The sequence below is a fragment of the Chaetodon auriga genome, chromosome 3, assembly GCF_051107435.1.
Source record: "Chaetodon auriga isolate fChaAug3 chromosome 3, fChaAug3.hap1, whole genome shotgun sequence".
Taxonomy (NCBI): domain Eukaryota; kingdom Metazoa; phylum Chordata; class Actinopteri; order Chaetodontiformes; family Chaetodontidae; genus Chaetodon; species Chaetodon auriga.
Window position 1 is genome coordinate 5,624,998 of NC_135076.1, and position 21,717 is coordinate 5,646,714.

A 21,717-nucleotide genomic window follows, 5' to 3' on the forward strand; every position below is an offset into this window, starting at 1 on the left:
CAATGCCCAGCAAAGTAGTGTTGTGTGTACGGAGGAAAGCCCTCATATTCTCATAAGTGATAATCAGTGATATGCACAGGCTGCAAAATCTAAATGAAATTTATTATTGGTTTGGACATGAGGGCATCACTGCTGTAGTACCACCTCACATGTTAACATGACAGCCGACTCAGTCTTGTTATTTCTGTCATCAGAGAGATGAAATGTATCACTTGATGAAAGCTTTTGAAACGGCAAAAGCCGGATTGATTGGGATTAGATTCTGACAGGACCCTAGTGGAAAATCAGCATCTCTGGAGTGATTTCAACAGATTCCTTCACCCCTACATCATCTAAATGAGCAAAGAGAACAAAAAAACCTCTAGAACAAGAGGTCGCCTATTTAATTTGACAGCGCACACATCACAACCAACCCTGGTCTAAATTTTTCATCACCTTAAAGCACCTTCTCAGCCTGAACTGTTTCTCCTTTCCTATATTGGGAGGACAAATTCCAGTGTGTTACCCACACTTCTGAGCGTGGTTGTTACCTGTCAGCTTCCCCTTTCCAATAAAGAGGTGCATGACACAGGAGCTAATGAAAGAGCAGCAAGGATTGCCAGCGACCCTGCCCACCCAGCGAACCATCTGTTCCAAAAACCTCCCCCCACTCACTCAGTGAGACCTCCTGTCACCTCAGCAGCTTCGTCCCAAGAGCTGTCACCTTGCTTGACTGGTCCTGCTACTCACTGAATGCTTCCAGCCTCCACAATCAGACAGGACCTCAGCATCCAACAGGCTCATTCTGTATATGCTTACTGTGAGCACCTATTGTCATCCTTTCAGTTTATCATACCCAGGCAGCATTCGCATAATGCTGCACTTTTGAGGGAAAACTAGGGTCAATTTGAAATCTTCTTTCTCCTCCATATAATTGGCTACTGACAACAAAATCACCAAAGTGTATGTTGAAATTTGTATTTGCTTCATGTTTGCAGTATCTGATCTTTGCAGTACCTGTGATCCGATGACCAGCAGGGCACTGCCTGTCATTCATCCGCCACTGGAATGATTGATTTCCCCTCTCTGTTTATGTGACAGTGTGTGAAGTTGTGCATGTGGCATTTGTCTCAAATTCCCAGAAGCTATATCATTAGCTCTGAGCTCGCTATATCTGTTAACAGCATTTGTGGGGCTTTAACTCCCTCATATATCAAGGAGGATGGATGGAAGTTTGAGGCCACTATGTGAAAGCTGCTCACAAATAAAATTGACTTGATAGGAATTTCTTATCGATGTTGATAGATTGTTAACATCTTGGTGGTATGCCAGAAATAACACCATGTCTTGTTGCTACAACATAAGAAATCCAAACTGCATCACGTCAATTAAAATTAAAATAATTCTGGAGAGCAAGGCGTTCCGCACTGTCCTTTTCTGTGTACACTAAATTGTCAAAATGTGCACATTCATGTTCATTTACTGTACTTTGTGAATGAAATGATCACCAAATGGTCCAGAAAATCTGTTCTGTTCTATGCTTAATCCTTTTAGCCTCATAAAATGTTCATTATTCTCACTTGACTTCAGGGAGAGCTTTAACCAAACAGAGACATTTTTCATTGTGACAGCAGGTCCTCCTCATTGTTTGTGCTGCACGCTAAATGATCGATTGTTTGAAAATGTCACACGGGCTCGTATACCAGTGGGGCAGTGTGTCAGTGTGAGCAGCAAAAAGTTTGATTCAACAAAGTCTCTAAATTCAAATTTGGAAGTAAATGTCAAAACTTTGATATTGATCTTCATTGCAGGATAAAGGTTTACCCAAGTGAGCTTCATCACAGTAGCTGGTGTGAACATGAAGCGTTTTGATTCACATCCATTAAATCTGGCTTTGACTCTGTTGTGACCTCCAGAGCAAACCTGAAGTAAAGCTGTTGTTCAGTTTTGGTGGACGAGGCAAAATCCTGAATTAAGGTGTCTTTATTAATGATGCAGTTTAGGTTTGATAACAGTTTCTCAACTCGTCCTCATAAGTCACTGTTTTAATTAGTCTTAAACTCAATAATGTTCAATAATGTTCCAACTTCTCCCCTTGCTTCATTGTGATTGTGACATTTCAAACATGTTGAAACATTAAAGGTGTACTCGCAGTGTGCATGAAGAGTATGTGAAAGGGTATAAGTGCCCTCAAGTGGCCAAACGACAGAATACAGCAGAGAGCACGTCAATGTTCGAAAACAAAATGTAATGTATTCAAAAGCTGTGTTCATTTGTTAATTAACACCTTTGATCAGCAAACGAACTTGTCTGTAGAAATCAGTCTCTGTGCTTGTTGTTGTAAATATGTCAAAGTACATTTACTCAGTTATTGTATTTAAGTAGCCTAGTAGCTTTGAGGTATTTTGGTTTTCCTGTTTTACGTCATTTCAACCCATTTCATGCTTCTGATTCTCACATTTGAGAGGTAAATATTGAACTAAAATATTGTTTCATATTGTTATTATTGTTTCACATTTGACAGCTGGAACAGCACTAAAACCTGCTTCCATGTTAATCCATCGGTAATAATAATTCAATATCATGATAAATGATTTTGAAAGAAGCTATTAATCTTAATGAGTGTTGATAAAATTTATACATTAATGCTAAACAAACTAATGACACTTTCTGTGTTCAAGAAAAAGTACTTATCCTCAAATATAATGACAAATGCAGGACGTTTTCTTGGAATGAAGTATTCTTAGGTGTGATTATTTTTCTTTTTAGTTAAGTCAAAGATTTCAATAGTTCTTCCACTACTGGAAACAATGTTAGCTGAACTGTTTCTAATACGATCACAGCAGACCACAAGAGGAAAATTGATCTGACAATATAGACTGAAATTCTGATGATATCAAATAGATCTGATAAAGATCCAAAATTGTATAAATTCTTATTTTTTGTTTTTAAGAGTTTCAGGTGTCATCAGCTGTGTACATGAGCATTTGATCTCATCAAACATGCATACAATAAGGAAAAGGTTAATAACTACTGCACTAAAACACATTCAACTCCCATTTTTTCTTTACCTTCAACTGAAATCCAGCTACCAATTCATTCACAACACACTGCTAACTACTCTCCCCACACAGGACCTCGGTCCCAACATAATCCCTGTGCGAGAGTGGTCTTAGTTCAAGGTTGGAGCCCAAAAATTGAAGCTTCACCTCAGTCGTACATTTCTGGGAGAGAGCTCTAATTAAATGGCTGGCCGGGAACCAGGACAAGAGGACCTGCCATATGGAGATGTGGCCAGACAAATAGAGAAGCATTGAGGATGAGCACCCAGCTCTGTCTGACAGCAACAATGTACAGAAAGACTGAATGAGGTCAGGTCATTTCATTATGGCCACACCACCCTGAAACAAGCTAGTTGTGTCCAACTCGTGGAACTAAAATAAATTGGATCAGGATGAATTAGTAGACAATAGCGGTGTGCAAGTTTGGTAATGATTGCTGAGATGGTGAATAACTAAAACCAAGTGTTAATGGGCAAACTGGTGACATTATGAGGAAAGAAACAGAGAATGATATTAATTATTTAGCTAGACACTGAGGCCTAAATGGAAAAAGGTATGTGAGATTTGGAGACACACTGGCAGCAATACAAAGAAGCCCTGCTTCCACTGAGGTCCATTATGAAGGTGTTTTGTATTGGCCGACAAAATAGTTCACCAAGTTTGACTGAATGTTATTGTGCACAAGCAGTGCATCATGACAGAAGCATAAATCCATTTTTAACAATACAAGCTCAGAGGTTCCAATGTGCTTTGAAACCACGCATTAAAATTTAAGAAACAGATCACTGCAGGTTTATAGTGGGAATAAATGCAGCTGCTTTTCTTAGAACAACATACCCACAGTTCTTTTTTTTTTTTTTTTTAATATGATCCCTGACAAAACCAACAAATGCATAATGTAAGCAGAGCGTTTCCCTGAACTGGCAGTATTTTGAGGACTGGACATCATACATCAACAGTTCCTATGGAGCATGCACTTACAAACTTGTTTAGAGGGAACACAAAGATAATGAGAATAAAAGTTTCCACTGTAAAAAATAAAATAAGAATAATGTTCGAGTCATTTCTCTTCATGTTTAAGGCCCAATGGAGGTGGAGCCTCTACAATCTTTTCGGAGCCCACACACAAGCCACAGCCCTCACGTTGCCGTGGCAACGGCCCGCGGACAAGGGGGACGCCAGGAGCGACATGTAATTGGTCAGATAAGGCTGTCGTTCGGTCATAATCCTCTCTCTGATTTGTTATACCGACTGTCGCTTTCACATACTACAACATGATTGGCTAGCTTCACCCTCGCGGCCCGCCTTGGTGAAGAAGCTCTCGCAGCTGCACAGTCAGAAAAAAACGAGCGGAGGAGGTGCCATCATGATAAGTTGAAGCTGGTTTGTTTTGAGGAGTTAAAAGTTGTTTATTTTAGCCTAACGTTGACTGAGCAATGGAGTTTTGAGTTTATGTGGAGTGATACAAAGTTAGGAGAAATGTAGTTACTCTTTGTCCGGTTCTGTCATTGCTTCACGATGGAGGAACCTGCGACAAGGCAAGTGGGAAAACTGCGGCTCGTTAACGTTAGCTCATTAACGTAACCTCACCGGTTTTACTTCAGTATTGTCGGCGTTAAAGCTGTTTATTCAATCATATTTCGAAGCTGGAGAGTTGTGTTTAAAGTACAAGGTGACATATGGCAAGTATGTCGAAACATTAGTGTTTAATGTTATCATGACTCCACAGAGAGTTTGAGATGTCCCTGTCGGACGGTGCCTCGGATGACGATATGCCCTTAACGTTACCCGCAGAGGGCAGCCACAGCGGGAGCATCCGAAAGGTGAGACACACACACACACACACACACACACTACATTTACATGTATGTAAACTTAAGGAAAGGATTGGAAAACATGTCATGGGTGGCTCCATAGAGTAACTCATACTTACATACCAACTCATATTTCCATACTGCAGGCCCTACTTTTTTAAACCTCTCCAGACAGATTCTTAGATTTAATTAAATAAACAAGGTACAGTCTTTCCACGTGAGGCTTCTTAGGCAAAGCCTCATAAAAAAAAACAGCTTTAAAACCATGAAAAAACAAATATGAGCTTTCAGAGTCTCGCCTCCACATGATTTCTGCTCAAAGTACTTGCTTGATTTCGCTTTTTGCATCATTGCATAAAAACATACAATGCAGTGAACAGAGTTACAGTGATTGATGGTCATGTTCACCTGTCAGCTCGGAGTGGCACCCATTAGTACGCACCTTTGAAGGCTTGATGGCTAAAAACATTTTTTGGTAACAGACTGAGTGAATTTACGTTATGGGACATTGGTGAGTGTGACCCTCTCTTCTTTACACATGGACACAGACATTAAGGAGCCAGCTGGTCAGAGTGCAGTGACAACCTGACAAATAAGCAACAGTAATGATAAAAGTATCGTAGTCTTTAAAACCACTTCACAGATGTTATAAAAAAAAATACAACAATAATTTGAATGGAATTTTGATTGAGAATGAGAATGCACCTGCGTTTGTACCGACACTGATATCGAGTCTTGCACAGTGTAGCATGTAGTATATCAGGCAATATGAGTATGGCTGCTGGTAATATCTTAAAAATATGTACCAGTATGCACCTGGTTTGAATGGGGAAAAAATGCATGAAGAAAATGATTACTGACATAGTGCCCTTAAGCAAAGTGCTTAACCTTTTGCTGCTGGAGCGGATAGGAGCAGCAGCAGCTTACGGTTTTACTTTTGTTGCTGAAAAACAAGACGTGTGCTCAGAGAAAGCCACCTGGACACTGAACGCTTTTCACAGAGGCTTTCTGACTTTATCTGCACAGATGTCATGCAGTCTCCTTCCTCTTGCCCCCCTGATGGTAGAGCAGAGGTGGGAGCTCGGCCAGAAGTCTAATCCACACAGGCACTCTAAGGATTACTTGACATGTGCATGCTAAACAAACACCTTAACTGGGTGAGAGGGAAGGAGAAAGATAAAGGGAGAAAAAGGGAGAGAATGAGAAACTGTACAAGTTGGCTGCAAGAAGAGTCGCACGGGAGTATGCAGCATGTTTACATTACAGCTACTCCATCTGACACGTTACTGTACGTCCGTTTACCTTTTACTGTGCAACAGTGGTGCATGGTATGATAGATTGCTGATTTTAGTGGGCAGACATTTAACAATCAGCTGTGGGGAAACTGTGTTGTTGGCAAACTGCCTGCTGAAGTGAGAGTTGAGGTCTTTCAGTCTTCAGACAGATACACATACACAGCTCTGACATATTACCAGATTCTTTTTCTGTTGAACACAGTCTCCTTCTGAGGTGAAGGTTGTCCTGCTGTACCATACCAGGTTATTATCATGTTTAGCATCCACAAGGCTCTCCTGATCTCTGTTTCCCCACACACCCTTTGAAACATCCATCAAAATAACAATTGTCACATCACCCAGAAACATGACGAACACCAGGTTTCAACTGAAGACTTACCTGTAATCCATCATTCATCAATTCATCACTTTCATGACTCTTTTCTCTGCAGGGATGTGATCCTTTCGCCCAGACTCAGCGCAGTAAACTGCAACACCGGCGTGCTCGCATCAACCAGCAGATCAACAAGGAGATGCGCATGAGAGCCGGTGCAGAGAACCTCTTCAGGTGAGGTGCTGGGACGGCGGTTGTGCATGAAAATGTTCACATTCCTAGCCTCAGTTTCATTGCAGTTTCATGTATTGAGGGACTTTTCTAGCATGGGCCGTGTTGAAAATTAGGTGCTTCACTACACCATTGAGCCAGTGTCAACAGTGTCATCTGGCTAATTCAAAGAGGTGAAATTAGGTTGATAATTAAGTGAAATTGCAGTGGTGTTGTTTCTAACCCTATTTATGAAAATGGATTTCAAGGCACAATTCAAGAGTAGCAAATTGTTAAGATATGTCATGTGACGTGTTTGCCTCTTTTAACAGTAGTTTCAAAGTGTCCAATGCAGTAAGGTGGACCTATTATTCATGGCAGTCATTTTGATTTGAAACCGTCTCGTAGATCAGATTTTCCGCTCTGAGAATGTAGTGATGAGTGCTGCTCTGGTCTCCTCTGTGTTGGTCGCCCTTTGTTAACTCGTTGGCTCTGTCACATTTGTGGTGGTGTCCTGTGATGGGAAAAGGTCAGAGATCAGTCTCCTCCAAAACACACACACTAGCAGCACCCAGTTTTCTGCTTCCATTTGTATTTGCTGTGCGTGAACACGCATATTTATGTGTCTGTCTCCTTGTGTGTCCTCTCTAACCATGTCTGTGTCTCCTCCTCGTTTTTCCTATTAAGATTTTTTTGTACTCACACAAAAATATTGGAACACTGCATACAAGGCTAATCACCCCACTGAGCTGTGATGGCTTTTTGTTTTAAAGCAGTTAGTTGCCATTCACATAGCAGAGAGTTTTATTGATGAATAATTGAGGGAAATAAAAAAAGACACGGTGGCACAACATCAAAGTATTCTCTCCGAGAGCATTAGCGTCATCTTTATCCCCTCCAGCTTCTCTCCATGTCTCTGTGCCTCTGCTTTCCCCCTCTTTCTTTCTTCTTCACTACTTGCCAGGCTCTGGTAGATTACGACAGAGGCTGAAAGCATACATTTAATATATGTGCATACATTTGGTGTACACATTTGCCATGGTAGTTTTGAGAACATCTACAACATGAATAGTCCACTGTGCAAAACTCTCTGAGAACACACTTGTAGTAGAATAGCTGCCTAGTCTGCCTCCTCTGCTCATGAAGATTCAAGTTGGGAGCAGCAGCAGCAGGAGGAGGAGGAGTAGGAGTCACTTCATTAAAGCAGGGAGCTACTTTCTGCCTCCTAAGTGGTGCCATGTCAGAATCTAATTAGATCAACACAGAAAACAACAGTGTCTTTAATTGAAAGGCGACCAACACAGGACCTTTTTGGCAACAACTAATTAAGTTACTCAGCGATCTTTTTCAGGGGGCGATGGATGATAGCAGAGCTGCTGCTTCTAATTATTTTCAGTGTTTAGTCTGCCTATTATTTTATTCTATAAATGCACAAAAACTTGAAAAATGCCCCCAAACATTTCTGGAGTCCAAGGTTACATATTCAGATTGGGTCTTTTGCTTGACTAAAGGCCCCAAATCCTGAAGACATTCAGTTAACCATGATATAAATGTAGAGCTGCAATGATTAGTTGATTCATTGATCAGTTGACAGAACATTAATGGACAACTTTTTTGGTAATTGATTTGTAGTTTTTTAAGCAAAACACCCACACTACCCTGTCCTAGCTTTTTTAATGTGATGATTTACTGCTTTTCTTTGTCTTATGTGATAGTAAACTGAATACCTTTGTGTTTTGGACTGTTGGTTAGACAAAAGTCTCAAGATATTATCTTGAACTGATGGGTATTAACTGAATAAAGTGAGTTAAATATCAGCTCCTCTAGGCAGATTGGACTAATTCTTTAACAAGTTTTGATTTTTTTGGCTTGTGAGTCGTTCTGCCCAACTCCATTTCTGACTGGGTTCAGGCTGTTACCCTGAAAGGTGATGACTCAGTTTAGGGGAAATAAAACAAGCGCTCCTGCCCTTTCTATTGGGACGATGGGTCACAGAGACAAAGAGGACCCCCCCACAGCCTGCCGGCCTATAATCAGCCGGCTTTGTGTCCACCTCCTGTCCTGTTCCCATGCAGAGATTCCCAACAGAGCCCGGCAAGCTCATCCCCCACTTATTTGTCTGCATAGTCAGACCTTTTTTTTTTGTCTGTCCTCCCCTTTTCCGGTGAACTGGAATGGTCCACACACACGTACACACATACACACTCTCACACATACACACACACACACACACACACAAAACATCTCACTTTCGTTTTCACTTCAGTTACTCAGAAACTGTTGTTGAACTGCCTTGTGGGTGTTTGGAGTGTCGGGGTGGGTGTTAAGATGCTAATTACAGATGAAAAAGGGTTGTTACTCATCAGGGTTTGTGATTGGCTGATCGAGACATCATGTTGTGTGCTGCAGGGTGTTTCCCTGTAGGAATTCAGATGAGGGACTGGAACTAGTTTAATCCTGGTCTTCATGTCAGGTAGTTTGGTTGTTACAAACTGTAAGTACCTGAAAAAAGTTGCTTTCAGCTTCTCTGACTTCTCCTCTGTTCTTCAGTCACTGCTTACACTCAGAAGAAGAAAGTTATTTTTTCCTCTCAAAAGCTTCAGTATGGTGTGCGTGCAAGTGGGTGTGTGTGAAGGGGATATTTGGCAGCCCATTTAAAGCTGACTAATCAGATTGCCCTTGGCTTGATCCTAGATATAGGTGTGTGTGTGTGTGTGTGTGTGTGTGTGTGTGTGTGTGTGTGAGAGACTGCGGGAGGGAGTGACAGATGAGGAGAGAAGTGAAGGTAAAGTAGTCGAACTGGACAGATTAACATTACTTACAGTAACTGAAAGGTGAATGTCTGAATGTCTAAGCCCAGTTTGGTCATGTGTTAAAGAATCACAGTTTTCAGTGTGTCCACTGGTCACTGATGGTGGTTTCCAGCCTTTTTGGCTTGTGAAATCCTCTCAAACAACGCAGACTAGTTGGGGCACGATATCGTCATGGTTCAGGTGTTTATGAGTTGTTAGCTCACCAAAGAGACGTTTCCCATATGAACTTCTCAGATGGTGTCATTTAAATAATTTGTCCGATATTTCACAACAAAGCAAAGACTGGAGAAAAATTCAGAGAAATGAATACAGATTTGTATAGTGGATCTTTTTTTCTCTTTCATTAATCATCAAACCACCTCTCAGATTTATGTTTTGACTGTGTGGGTTAGAAACAGCTCGACTAAACTACTTTTATTCAAGTAGGATTTTGAATGCAGGACTTTTACTTGTAATCGAGTACATTTACATTAATGTATTGGTACTTTTTATTAAGAAAAGAATCTGAATATTCATCCACCTCCTATACCATATGTCGCCTTTTATGAATCAATTCAATTAATAATTTCAGAATTTGATTATGTTCCCACATTTTCATTTGAAGTGGTGCTCTGTACGTGACATTAATGTTCTTTGCTGGTCACATGCATGTTTAAGTGATGAACTGCACTAATTGTGGTTGTTCTTGGAGATGGTAATAGACGTGTTTATACTCGTGTTATAATTTTGTGTCCTGTGCTACAAAACTTGCAGCCTCTGTAGCAGCTGTGCTTTGAAAAACAGTTAATGTACAATCCTGTGAACATTCATCTGCAGCTCTTGCAGCCTGTTTGCACAGTGAGCGTTAACTCTTAGCTTCAGTGTATTGTTAATCTGTGACCCAAAACATAACCACACCTTGACAATTCTCTGAATTTGTCATAGTCTTTGCCCTTGACAACCTATGTGTATCTTTCCTCCGCAGATCTTCACCCCATGATGTATCTGATGACTCATTCAGCACCAAGCCTTTAATCTTTCTTTTTACCTGATAAAACTGTGCAAAGACGAAATTGTTGATTCCCATATGCAGAATTTATTTATGCTGCCTCACCAAACACATTGCTTTATGTGTCTTTGTTTGTACATACTATTTCTTCTCCTCTGCAGATGTAGGTGTATTGAAGAATCTGGCAGAATCTCTTATCTTGTGAACTCAGTGCTGTTGTGCTGCCCTCTTCTTGTCAGTGCTCAGTCTACGTCTGTTAATCACACATTCTTGTCATCTTGTAGATTCCCTGTTTAATGATTGCATAATTAGGGGAATTTCCGGGGCCACATTTCCAACTACGTGTATATCATCAGTTACCCTGGTAACCCAGTGATGCCTCAGATTTCCAGGAACATTGTGTGTTGTTGACCTCAGACCCCCACAGCAGTGTGAGCTGGCAACACTCAGCACGAAGACTCTCCCCCTGTGACAGAAGGAGGGGTGGAGGGTCTTGAAGTGAATGAAGGGAGGATGACAGAGGAGAGGGTGGAGGGATGAGATATTTGCATAAATTAGAGAGGCTTTTTGTTCAAGAGAAGTCTACTGTGGTCCATTTATGGTGTCGTTCGTACATCCATGAAGAAAGATTTACACATGCAAGGCAGTTTTCAAGGTGGATTGTGTTATTTGTGATGTTAAGTTGTGTGATAAAATAGCTAACTAAGTGTTAACATTGGTGGCTAATTTGTCATCTTTGCATAAGTAAGTTAAGGTACAAGCCCTACGCTAGAGATGACAGATGTCAGTGTTTTCAACAGGTATCAGATGGATAAAGAATGGAGATGCTTCATTTGTTATTCAGTTACAGTATACTTCATAAAGCAAAGAGATGTTCAATGGATGCAACAGTTCCTGAAATAATGTCACCAATTCTAAAAAAAACCCAATGCATGTTAAGTCTTAGGACTGCTCTTACTGATTCTTGTATCATTGATCTGGAAAACAAATAGTCAAAGACACCCCTCACAAGTTCCCAGAACATAATGTGATAACCTCAAATGTCTTCTTTTGTCTGTCCAACAGGCCAAACCCCAAAGATATTCAGTTTCTATTGACGGAGAAGAGGGCAGCAGATCTTCATGTTCTGACGAGGGCTGAGCTGTGATAGATGTCGAGTCTAATTTGAGGAAATTTAATGATGCAGCTTTTGCAGTTTAGGAGGTGGCAGTGTCTGTTTGTGATGTTGATGAGTGAACCTTCTCCTGCTCAGAAGCAAGGACTAAGGCATTCTCCTGTCACACTGGAAATGGAAGTCTATTATAATCTGTTTTAGGGTGGTCTTAATGAAGGATGAGATCTGAAGAGTGTGTGTGTTTATTTTTGCAGGGCAACAAGCAACAACAAGGTGAAAGAGACGGTGGCTCTGGAGCTCAGCTTCGTCAACTCCAACCTGCAGCTGCTCAAGGAGGAACTGGAGGAGCTCAACAGCAACATGGAGGTCTACCAGACGGACAGGTAGACAGCCGACTGACACGCACACAGACACACAGACACAGACACAGACACAGACACACACACACACACACACACACACACACACACACACACACACACACAGACACACACACAAATGGCCCATTTATAATTTGTTCATGAATTCCAGGTCACTCATTAGTCTAATGAGAATTCTGATTGTTGAAAACAAGCATCCATTACATTCAGTAATTACACTGTGCCCTGTGTGTATGTGCTCATGTATTTCTATCTTTGAGGCGACCGATTTGTGCTTTAGACCTTGAGAATAAGGACATTTTTGTTAAGTAAGGACATATTGTCTTGTTCTCAATTCATCAAAAGGCTGTTTGGGGTTTGGTTAGGTAAGAAGTAGTTTCAGTCAGGGCTCGGGTAAGGGGCTAAGGACTTAAGATAGTATAGTATAGATGTGTGTGTGTGTGTGTGTGTGTGTGTGTGTGTGTGTGTGTGTGTGTGTGCGCAGGAGATTTTCCCTCTGTGGCCCCAGGTCATGGAAGGGATAAATCCCCTGATTAGAGTGTCATTAATGACCCTGTGGCGTGTGTGCGTGTTTATGTTCATTGTGAATGAGGAGGGGTGACTGCGGGGGGTGTCGGGGCCGTAAGGGTTAATACGTGGATTTAGCTTTGCTTATTAGCAGGATGAAGCTCTGAGCAGTGAGCCTGCTGGGTTTGAAGCAGATGGCAGTACTGAACTGACTGTTTACATGTTGGTGTTTACATAGTGTAACCTGTGAAAGACAATACACACACACACACACTCTGCATTTATTTGTCTCCACAGTGAGGCCGTCAATGTACCCATGATTCCACTTGGATTAAAAGAAACCAAAGAGGTGGACTTCACAGTTTCTATCCAGGTGAAGATGGCACCCGTCTACTCATATTTCACCTGCTTGAGTTATCTCATTTAGCAAATTTCCTTTTCTTTGAGAAAAACCAAGGTTTGAATGAAACCAAGAATATTGTATTTAAATCATTAAATAAGGTAGTAGAGTACATTGTTATCTGTATTTTACAAGCACTGTTTCAGGTTTGGTGCCAGTTTGAAAACTGAGAAGAACATACATGAATTGGCAGTCTTTTTTATTGTGACAAATACTGAATAATGTTTGTTGCAAGAATACTGATGGGCAATAAAAGTCCTCTGCACTTTGTTTAAGTATTAAAGAACACTTGAATACTAGATTTGTCATTATTAGCCATCTGTCTCCTTCACAGGACTTCATCTGTGAGCACTACGGAGAGGACAGCTCCCTCTACAACAAGGAGATCAAGGAGCTTATGGAGCTCAGACAGGTTAATAAATGCACTCATACAACTTCATATGAAAGAAGCCTTAGGAGACGAGAGTAAACTTTATTGTCCCAAACGGGAAATTGATCTAGTTGTAGAAAATCAGTGTGTGCCATCTGTCAGAGAACGGAAAACTGTGGAAAGAATTAAAAAGGTTTTTCAGTCTGTGATGTTAGATGTTTATTTATGCCTGTTGTTGTTTTTGCCAGGCCATGCGCACACCCAGTCGAAACCAGGCCGGCCTGGAGCTTCTGATGGAGTATTACAACCAGATGTACTACCTGGATCAGCGCTTCTTCCCCCTCCACAGGAACCTGGGCGTGCACTTCCACTGGTATGACATATGTGTGTATGTATGTGTATGAAACTGATGATGATGATGGAAACCCTCTTGAACAGCCTTAAAGCTTTAAGTCTAGGCTTATACCTCAGGGTCATGGTTTTATTTCAGATCTTATCTGATAGAGTGCAAAGACAATAGTCTTGACAGTCAATGACACACAAACAGGATGCATTTAGTAATCAGATTCCTTCTTGTTTGTCCCTCAGGTATGACTCTTTGACAGGCGTCCCATCGTGTCAGCGTACGTTGGCCTTTGAGAAAGGAAGTGTGTTGTTCAACATTGGTGCTCTCTACACGCAGATTGGAGCCCGGCAAGACCGCTCTGCAGCAGCTGGCATAGACACAGCTATAGATGCGTTTCAAAGAGCTGCAGGTACTGACACTGAATGTTTTACTAGCCTCCGTACAGCGTTACTGCTTACTTTGCCTTCGCCTTACTAGCCTTTGTGGGACTCCACAGTGAGGATGTCCCAACGTAAAGAGTCTCTTCACCTTGTCTGCCAAAATATAGTTTAATATTTACCCATTGAGTGTCTAAAAAATGAGTATGGCTTGTTAAAAAAGCCCAAAGTGACGTCTTTAAATTGTGTGTTGTTTTATCAGACCGTCCAAAACCTTATCAGTCCAAAACCTAAAGATATCCAATTCATAATGGTACAACACAGAGAACAGTAAATCCTCAGATATCAGATGCTGAGATCAGTAAATGTTCGGCATGTTTGCTTAGTAAATGACAACAAAATGAATGAAAAATTGACTACCAGAATGTTTGCTTCCTTGTGTGTGTGTGTGTGTGTGTTTAGGTGCATTTAATTACCTGAAGGAGAATTTCTCCAATGCTCCAAGTCTGGACATGAGCAGTCCATCGCTCTGCATGCTGGTACGGCTGATGGTGGCCCAGGTGCAGGAGTGTGTGTTTGAACGTGTCACCCTGACCACACAGGACACACACTTCACTTCCCAGCTGCGCCTGGCACAAGAGGCTGCACGGGTGAGTTAGCACGTCTCTGGTTTTGCCTTTTTGTTCCTGCTGATATAATATGACTGCGTTGTACATGTGTGTGTGTCTCCTGTAGGTGTCAGACGTCTACTTGTTAGTGCAGCAGACCATGACGCAGCCTCTGATGAAAGACTATGTGCCATTTTCTTGGGCGTCCATGGTTCAGGTCAAATCTGAACACTTCCGTGCCCTCTCACACTACTACACTGCTGTTGCACTCTGCGACCACACTTGTAAGTCACACCAAACCACTCCTGAATATATCTTAAATATATTTAGAGGGTGTTTGCACTTTAAAAAAGGCAGCAAAGAGATAAATACATGAAGACAACTCTACTGTACACACACAGCATAAAAACATTGTACAGAAGAGATAGCAAGCTGAGATTTTGTACAAAGAGCCTGCCTAGAAAGTACCCAAAGACCTTGTATGAATAACATGGATCAGGTTTTGTAGTGCAACAGTAGAGAGATGACTTTACCAGGACGGACTGACATCCAATAGATGTTGTGTGTACGGAATAAACCAATATAGTAAAATTACAGTGTGGACAGTAGGGTTACAAAATCATAGATACAGTAGATTGTTGAAAGATAGCAATTATAAGAAAGAGAAAGCCGCTTCTGTCTGTACACACTCAGGATTCAACCATCAAATTCAACGCTTGGCCTTTGATTATCTTTACCCAAAACAAGTCTTTGTGTATCTACACACATTCACTTGGAATGTCTTGTTCTGTAGTTTCTGCTGAGGAGGAGGAGGGTGATGAGGAAGCAGAGAAGGCTTTCCTCCAGTTCTACATCAACGTTCCTACAGTGCCACCACTCAGCCAGGTTTTACGAGACCCTGAAAAACGAAGAAAGCTTGGTGAGTTCATGCACGTGAGGGATATGTTTATATTTAGTCCAAATATACAGCAGTGAAGACACCACGTGGCTGTTTTCAGTAGCAGCTCTATTTCTATGAACGTTCATCAGGTCGTTAATGTACACAGGAATTTTATAAATAATGTCTGCAGGTAAAGCTCATCTGCGGCGTGCAGTCATCAGACATGAGGAGGCCATGCGTGTCCACAGTCTGTGTAAGATCCTGAGGAAGATGGACATCCTGCAGGATGTGCTGTCTCTCACTCACAAACGCTCTTTGGACAAGTACTCAGAGCTGGACAGAGAGGATGACTTTGACGAAACCGCAGAGGCTCCAGAGATACAGTGTGAGTGTCTGTTTCAAGTCATGTTAATTATATGATTCTATGGTGAGATGACAGTAAGTGATTGAGGTGTCTTCTGTTGTCAGCTCAAACGCATCAGAAACCAGACATCACTCCACCCAACTTCTCCACAGTCCAAGTGACCGATATCTTCCAGAGACTGGTAAGATGTCAATTATGAGAACAGCATGACATTTAGGGAAATACACAGATTTACTGCCCCACAGTGACTGAAAACATGTAGCCTCTTAAAACCCACTAAAAAAACTGCAGCACTCACTGGTGCTTGAGTTGAAGATGAGTCGTTCCTGTGCTGCAGGGGCCTCTCACAGTGTTCTGTGCACGGGCTCGCTGGGGTCCGGTACGTGTGATCAGCCTGCAGAGGAGGGAGGGTGGACTGGGTCTCACGCTCAGAGGAGACTCCCCCGTCCTGGTGGCTGGAGTGGTGCCTGGAGGCTGTGCAGCGGTAAGAAACTTATAGTTTCCAACAGGACGTCCCTCACAAACTGTGGCGTATGCTAGCTGCATCTGTGGGTGATGATTGATTACGTAGTTGACAACGCAGTAGAAAATGCAGGAAATTGGAGGAAAGAAGTGACTCACAAATGGTGTGGATCTTCACTCCTTTCCTAATGAGCAAAAAACAGAAATTCTACTCACAGGTTCAAAGCAGAAAGGCAGAGATTAGAGTCAGTGTGCTAGCCTGTCCAAGCAAATGAAAAACCATGTGGATGATTTTAGCCTCTGATCTTTATTTCATTAGCCACTTTAACAAGGTTTGTCAATCTGAGGAACATCGCCAAGATTAGATTATTGTTAATTGAGAATGATGCTGAAATGCTGATACCAGCTTTTATCACAAACTGCCAAGATTATTGCAGCTTTTTTTTTATTGGTCTCCCTTTTAAGTCTTTAAGAAAATTACAGATAATATAGAGATGACCAATACAGAGATCACAGTACCCCTCTGCTCATATCACTGCACTGGCTTCTTGTGTCTTTTAGAATTGATTTTAAAGTCCTTTTACTAATCTACAAAGCCTTACATAATCTAGCACTTTCATATATCATCAGTGGCTGCCTCTTATTTTATGTCCCAACAAGAACTCTCAGATCTTCCATTGCCTTTCTTTTCAAAGTTCCTTAAGTGTCCATGAGAAATCTGGTGATGCTGCTTTTCTGTTTTAATGGCCTTAAACTGTGGAATTTTGCTGGTATCATTGAAAATGTCTAATTGGATTGTATCACTTATTGCTAGTTATTGCTACTTTTTTTTAAACTCACAGTTATTGTTTGTTTTCATTTGATCTTGTTTTGTCTTGACTTTGGTCTGCATCTTTGCATGAAAGGTACAAATAAAGCTATTGTTATTATTGTGTGTTGCGCAGGAGGCAGGACTAAGGGAAGGAGACTACATAGTAGCAGTGGACGGACAGGACTGTAAATGGGCCAAACATGGCGAGGTGGTCCACATGCTCAAGAGCTGCAGTGACAGAGGAGTGGAGCTCAGCGTGGTCACATTACATTCACATGATACACAGGTAAGTAAGTGTGAGTGTATGTGTGTGTTTGGCATGTCATGTGTGCTTACCTGTGCAGTGACCAATATATTACCTGTGTGTGTTAGCAGGTGGAGAGGAGGGCCATCATGCTGTCTCACTGCAGCGATAAAGAAAACGCTCGGCAGCGTCTGCTGGGTGGCGCTAAGGGCCAGAGCTCCGCCTCATTGCTGAACTGGAACAGGAAGAAGAAGAGGGAGGGCAGCGGGGTCCCTAAGAGACTGGGAAGCACTTTCAGTTTGTCATTTGGAAGCATCCGAGACACTGAGGCCATGTACTGAGACTGGACTGTAGAGGAACCACTCAGGGAATCAGAGCGGTGGAGCACACGGTACGATGAGGGCTGCACGCAGACAGACAGTCATACTGACCCAGGAAACACCAGCAGGGGATGCTGCTGAGGAGAGCTCCGACTAAACAAGCACACTCTTAGCTTTGTGTGCTGTTGTGCTACAGCACAGTCCAATGTGTCTCACAGCTTTGTTGGCCAGTCAGATATGTGGAAGCATGGATGCAGGTAAGACACCTTGTAACATGTAGCATTTAGCTTTAGAGTGGGAGGAGGAGCTTACTATTGCTGCCATGAGAGTTTTCCACAGGTGAACTGTCCTGCCTCTGGAGTGTGTCGTACTGCGCTGCCTTGAGTCTAAAGGTGTGCTGACACAGAACACAAGGAAAACACGAGATGGCAAGTGCATATAAAATCAATGGAAAGTTGTAGGTTGGTATAGATAGATATAATTGCCCAGAGTGGCGTGAACTGAGGCTAAAACGTCCATGTTACCTGTGGTATATTATTTTACCAGCGTCTGGTTCAAAAGTGGTTTAACCAACTTTGTTTACAGGCACGAGTCACCGTGCCCTCTGTTTCATCACTTCCATCACAGCTAGTTTTGTGGTTCAGTCACTTTGAGATAAGACTCAGTTTGTGAGCTTTGCATTCTGCCATGCTGTTGCTCCTGCTTTGCCAAGATTAGATTGTACAATGATACAGCTAAAATTAAGAAAGAAAGAAAACTGTCAGTGAAAGAGCGTGAATATGGAGAATGGCTTTGTTCTTTTATAACAGCATCTTAATAGCTGCTTGCGCCTGAAGGAAAAACAGCTTATTTAATCAGGCTTGTTTACCACCCAGTGAAAACATACAAGTGATTCTTAAGTGTACCTGCTTTGCGCCTGCCTTAGCAAATCAGGGCCGTGTCTTTCTTTGTATGACAGAACTGAGGATTAACACGTACCTACAGAGCAAACTAGTTTGTATACAAACCTGAAGCAAAGTGCGACACCTGTCTTTAACAAATAATCCCTCACCGCTGTTTCATTTTTAACCCTCTTCTTCACCGTGTCTCACCTTGAATATGTAACTGAGAATGTTTCATGTTTAGGAAAAATAGAATCAGCAAATTTTTAACATGTAATGATGAGCTGATCTATCTCACACTAATTACCTGATTGGACTTCAGCAACCTCAGTCATTTTCCTGATTAGTTAGAAATAACATAAGAACATAAAGAACAAATACATTTTTGCTACAATATTATGTATTTTAGAATATTCAACACGCATACGTATAAAAAATATAAAAGACAGTATATACACAGTTGCATTACCTTTGTAGATCCATAATATGACTATGAACACTGTCATATGTCAGTTCTGCAGACATCGCTCAGTCTTCTTAATTGTTAACTGGAATCATCGACTTTTAGAGGGTCAGCTAGAGACTGAGCTGCCACACAAACACGTCCGTTTCTGGCTAGCTAATGTGTAGCAACATGTCCACACCAGCACAGCACCTCGTGTGTTGGACTTCTCTGTGAGACAGGGAGCCATGAACAGTCAAAGAATCGTTTTGAATATTACTGAACTTTATTTAACTTTTCCTTCAAACAACTGAGACCAACATTAAAAAAATATTCCAGTATACGAGTGAATTCCACCCTGTCCAGGGTCAAGGATTTACACACACAGCATGTGAATGCTGAGATCTGACGAAAGGACAAACATTTCTTTATGCTTTTGTTTGAACAGAGATTCAAAGTGGCCATTTTAATAATGTGTTTTTGAAAATAACTCAGATCTGGAACTGGATTGAGTGAAAAAATGCCTCAACCTTTATTGATTAAGGTGAACACAAACCGAGTGTCGTATGACACAAACACCCCTATTTGCTCCTGTTCTTTGTCAGAGCAGCCATGTTGGATTGAATGATGGTGTTGATGCTTCTCTATTGGCACTCACCTAACATACGTTGATAATTCTAATAATGTGTTGGGGGTGTCCCGAGGCTGCAGTTGGCAAAATTTGTAGTGAAAATTTAGGAAAATATTACTGAAAGCTGACTCAAAATCTGTGTGTTCTAACATCAGTGTGACTTATGTCGAAAGAACTTCGAGGGCAGAGCAGAGTGTGTCTTATATTCTCCTGAAGTGATCTCTGAGTTTACACAAAAGTGAAACGGTCGTCTGGTAACCGGTGAGGTGCTCCACAAACCATGCTGAACTTTTTGATTGGTTTGGATCAGCGTATCCATGGATACATTACATCACACTCCACTGAGACGCATGGCGTTGCATTCATCCACAGATCAGTGTTCTTGGAGACATATTTTTGTGTTTAGTTTTGTCACTTTTAGATGATTAAAAGCACTCCAGAGATTTTTTGTAGTGTTGGTACTCTTTAATGCACTGTGAATATTGAAAAGAACAAATCTCTTGTTAATGTAGTTGTGACTTGATGTTTCATAATGAGCACGAAACACAGCGAGAGGTTGTGTGTGTTTTGTATTGTCTGCTGTGTGAGTCCTTAATGGTTTCTGAGAACACAAATGGCCAGTTCAGCCCCTGCACTGTGTGTCAGTCAGCCACTGTGAGGAACGACAGCTGAGGGCGTTAGTGGAGACACATTTCTTTCAGATAACATTGTTTGAATTTTTTTGTAACATTTTGATACAACTAGAATTGTGAGACTTGTAGCACATTATTGTTTGGTGTTTTTGTTTTTGTCTGTACAATGTTTGTGCCATGGTGGTCCATAGTCGTGAGTATGGAAAGAGACAAACAGTGATTTCTCATGTTTTCACGTGATCGCAATGTACAACTCTGATTCCAAAGAAGTTTGGACACTGTAAAACATAAATAACAGAATGTGATAATCTCAATGGAAACAGTACGCAAGTCAATATATTTAATGTTTGACCTCATCATCTTCACTGGTTTTTGTAAATATCTGCTTATTCTGAATTTGATGCAGCAACATGTTTCAAACACGTTGGGACAGGAGCAACTAAAGACTGGGAAAGATGTGGAACGCTCCAAAAACACCTGTTTGGAACATTCCACCGGTAAACAGTTTGTTTGCAAATGGTTGCTTCTGTTTTTGTGTCTTTAATTTTGAGTCCCAACCTTTTTGGAATCGGGTTGAAATTAATCTGTGATCCTGATCCTGTGAAGTTTCACAATCACAAAAAACAGTGTTGACAGTTTATGCCACACTTGTAAAATGGTGAGATCTTTTTATTCTGAGAATGTTGAAATTCATTTTCTAATTCAAGGAAACAAACTTGTCATGTTGTGATCACAAAGTAACAGAACAACTGTGTGTGTGCGTGCGTGCGTGCGTGCGTGCGTGCGTGCGTGCGTGCGTGCGTGTGTGTGTGTGTGTGTGAGTAAATGTGTGTAAAGGAATCATTTTTCCTGCTTTGTGTTTTTGAATGAATATCTGACCATCCCTTCATGACTGCATTTGGGGATTTGCACAGTATTTTTTCATGTATAAATACATTAAAAGTGAAGAAACTATTTCCAGCTTCAACAGTTTGATTGTTCTTGACCTGCTGGCATGAAAGTGGCATGAAAGTTATTACGTTATAAAGTTATAATGTTTGGACATCCCAGAAATTTGACCTCTCATAACTTCCACCTTTTAAGGCTTCTGACCTTGATTAGCTCGTTAGGGCTGTGGCTTGTTCACAGTCATCGTTAGAGAAGGCCAAGTGATGCATAGTTCAAAGTTTATAAAGCAGCTATAGGTGCTTAGCAGCTGCCTGCACTCTGAAACTTAAATTTACTGATGTCCTCAAAGCAGGAGTAGCCTATAAGAAGAAAGGGAGCTGCTTCCTCAGTTTGTAATGTCGTTAAGAAATGGCACTTAACTGAAACAGTGGAGGCCAAGCTGAGGTCTGGGAGAGAGAACTGCTCGTAGGATCGCTACAAAGACAGATCAAACCCCTGCTTGACCACAGAAGACCTTCAGGAAGCTTTAGCAGACTGTGGGGTGGTGCACTGTTCTACTGTGCAGCACAAATATGACCTTCATGGA

The 21,717-nt window shown here is 41.5% G+C and overlaps 1 protein-coding gene across 1 annotated transcript; it reads left to right on the forward strand.

The window, feature by feature from the left end:
* The first annotated feature begins 4,479 nt into the window (after window positions 1-4,479).
* Window positions 4,480-21,180, forward strand: rhpn1 (rhophilin, Rho GTPase binding protein 1). The gene is made up of 16 exons (XM_076727026.1): window positions 4,480-4,583; window positions 4,775-4,864; window positions 6,582-6,697; window positions 11,843-11,971; window positions 12,773-12,848; window positions 13,210-13,287; window positions 13,494-13,618; window positions 13,834-14,000; window positions 14,431-14,618; window positions 14,704-14,860; window positions 15,370-15,495; window positions 15,647-15,841; window positions 15,925-16,001; window positions 16,158-16,304; window positions 17,227-17,379; window positions 17,466-21,180. Exons 1-16 carry the CDS (start codon window positions 4,560-4,562, stop codon window positions 17,676-17,678), a joined length of 2,061 nt encoding a protein of 686 aa, XP_076583141.1. The 5' UTR covers window positions 4,480-4,559; the 3' UTR covers window positions 17,679-21,180.
* The last annotated feature ends 537 nt before the right edge of the window (window positions 21,181-21,717 follow it).

Coding starts and splice junctions, on each gene's coding strand:
- rhpn1 (XM_076727026.1), top strand. CDS start 4,560: ATGGAGGAACCTGCGACAAGGCAA. Junction 13,619..13,833: donor CTGGGCGTGCACTTCCACTG/GTATGACATATG, acceptor TTTGTCCCTCAG/GTATGACTCTTTGACAGGCG. Junction 15,496..15,646: donor TGAAAAACGAAGAAAGCTTG/GTGAGTTCATGC, acceptor TAATGTCTGCAG/GTAAAGCTCATCTGCGGCGT.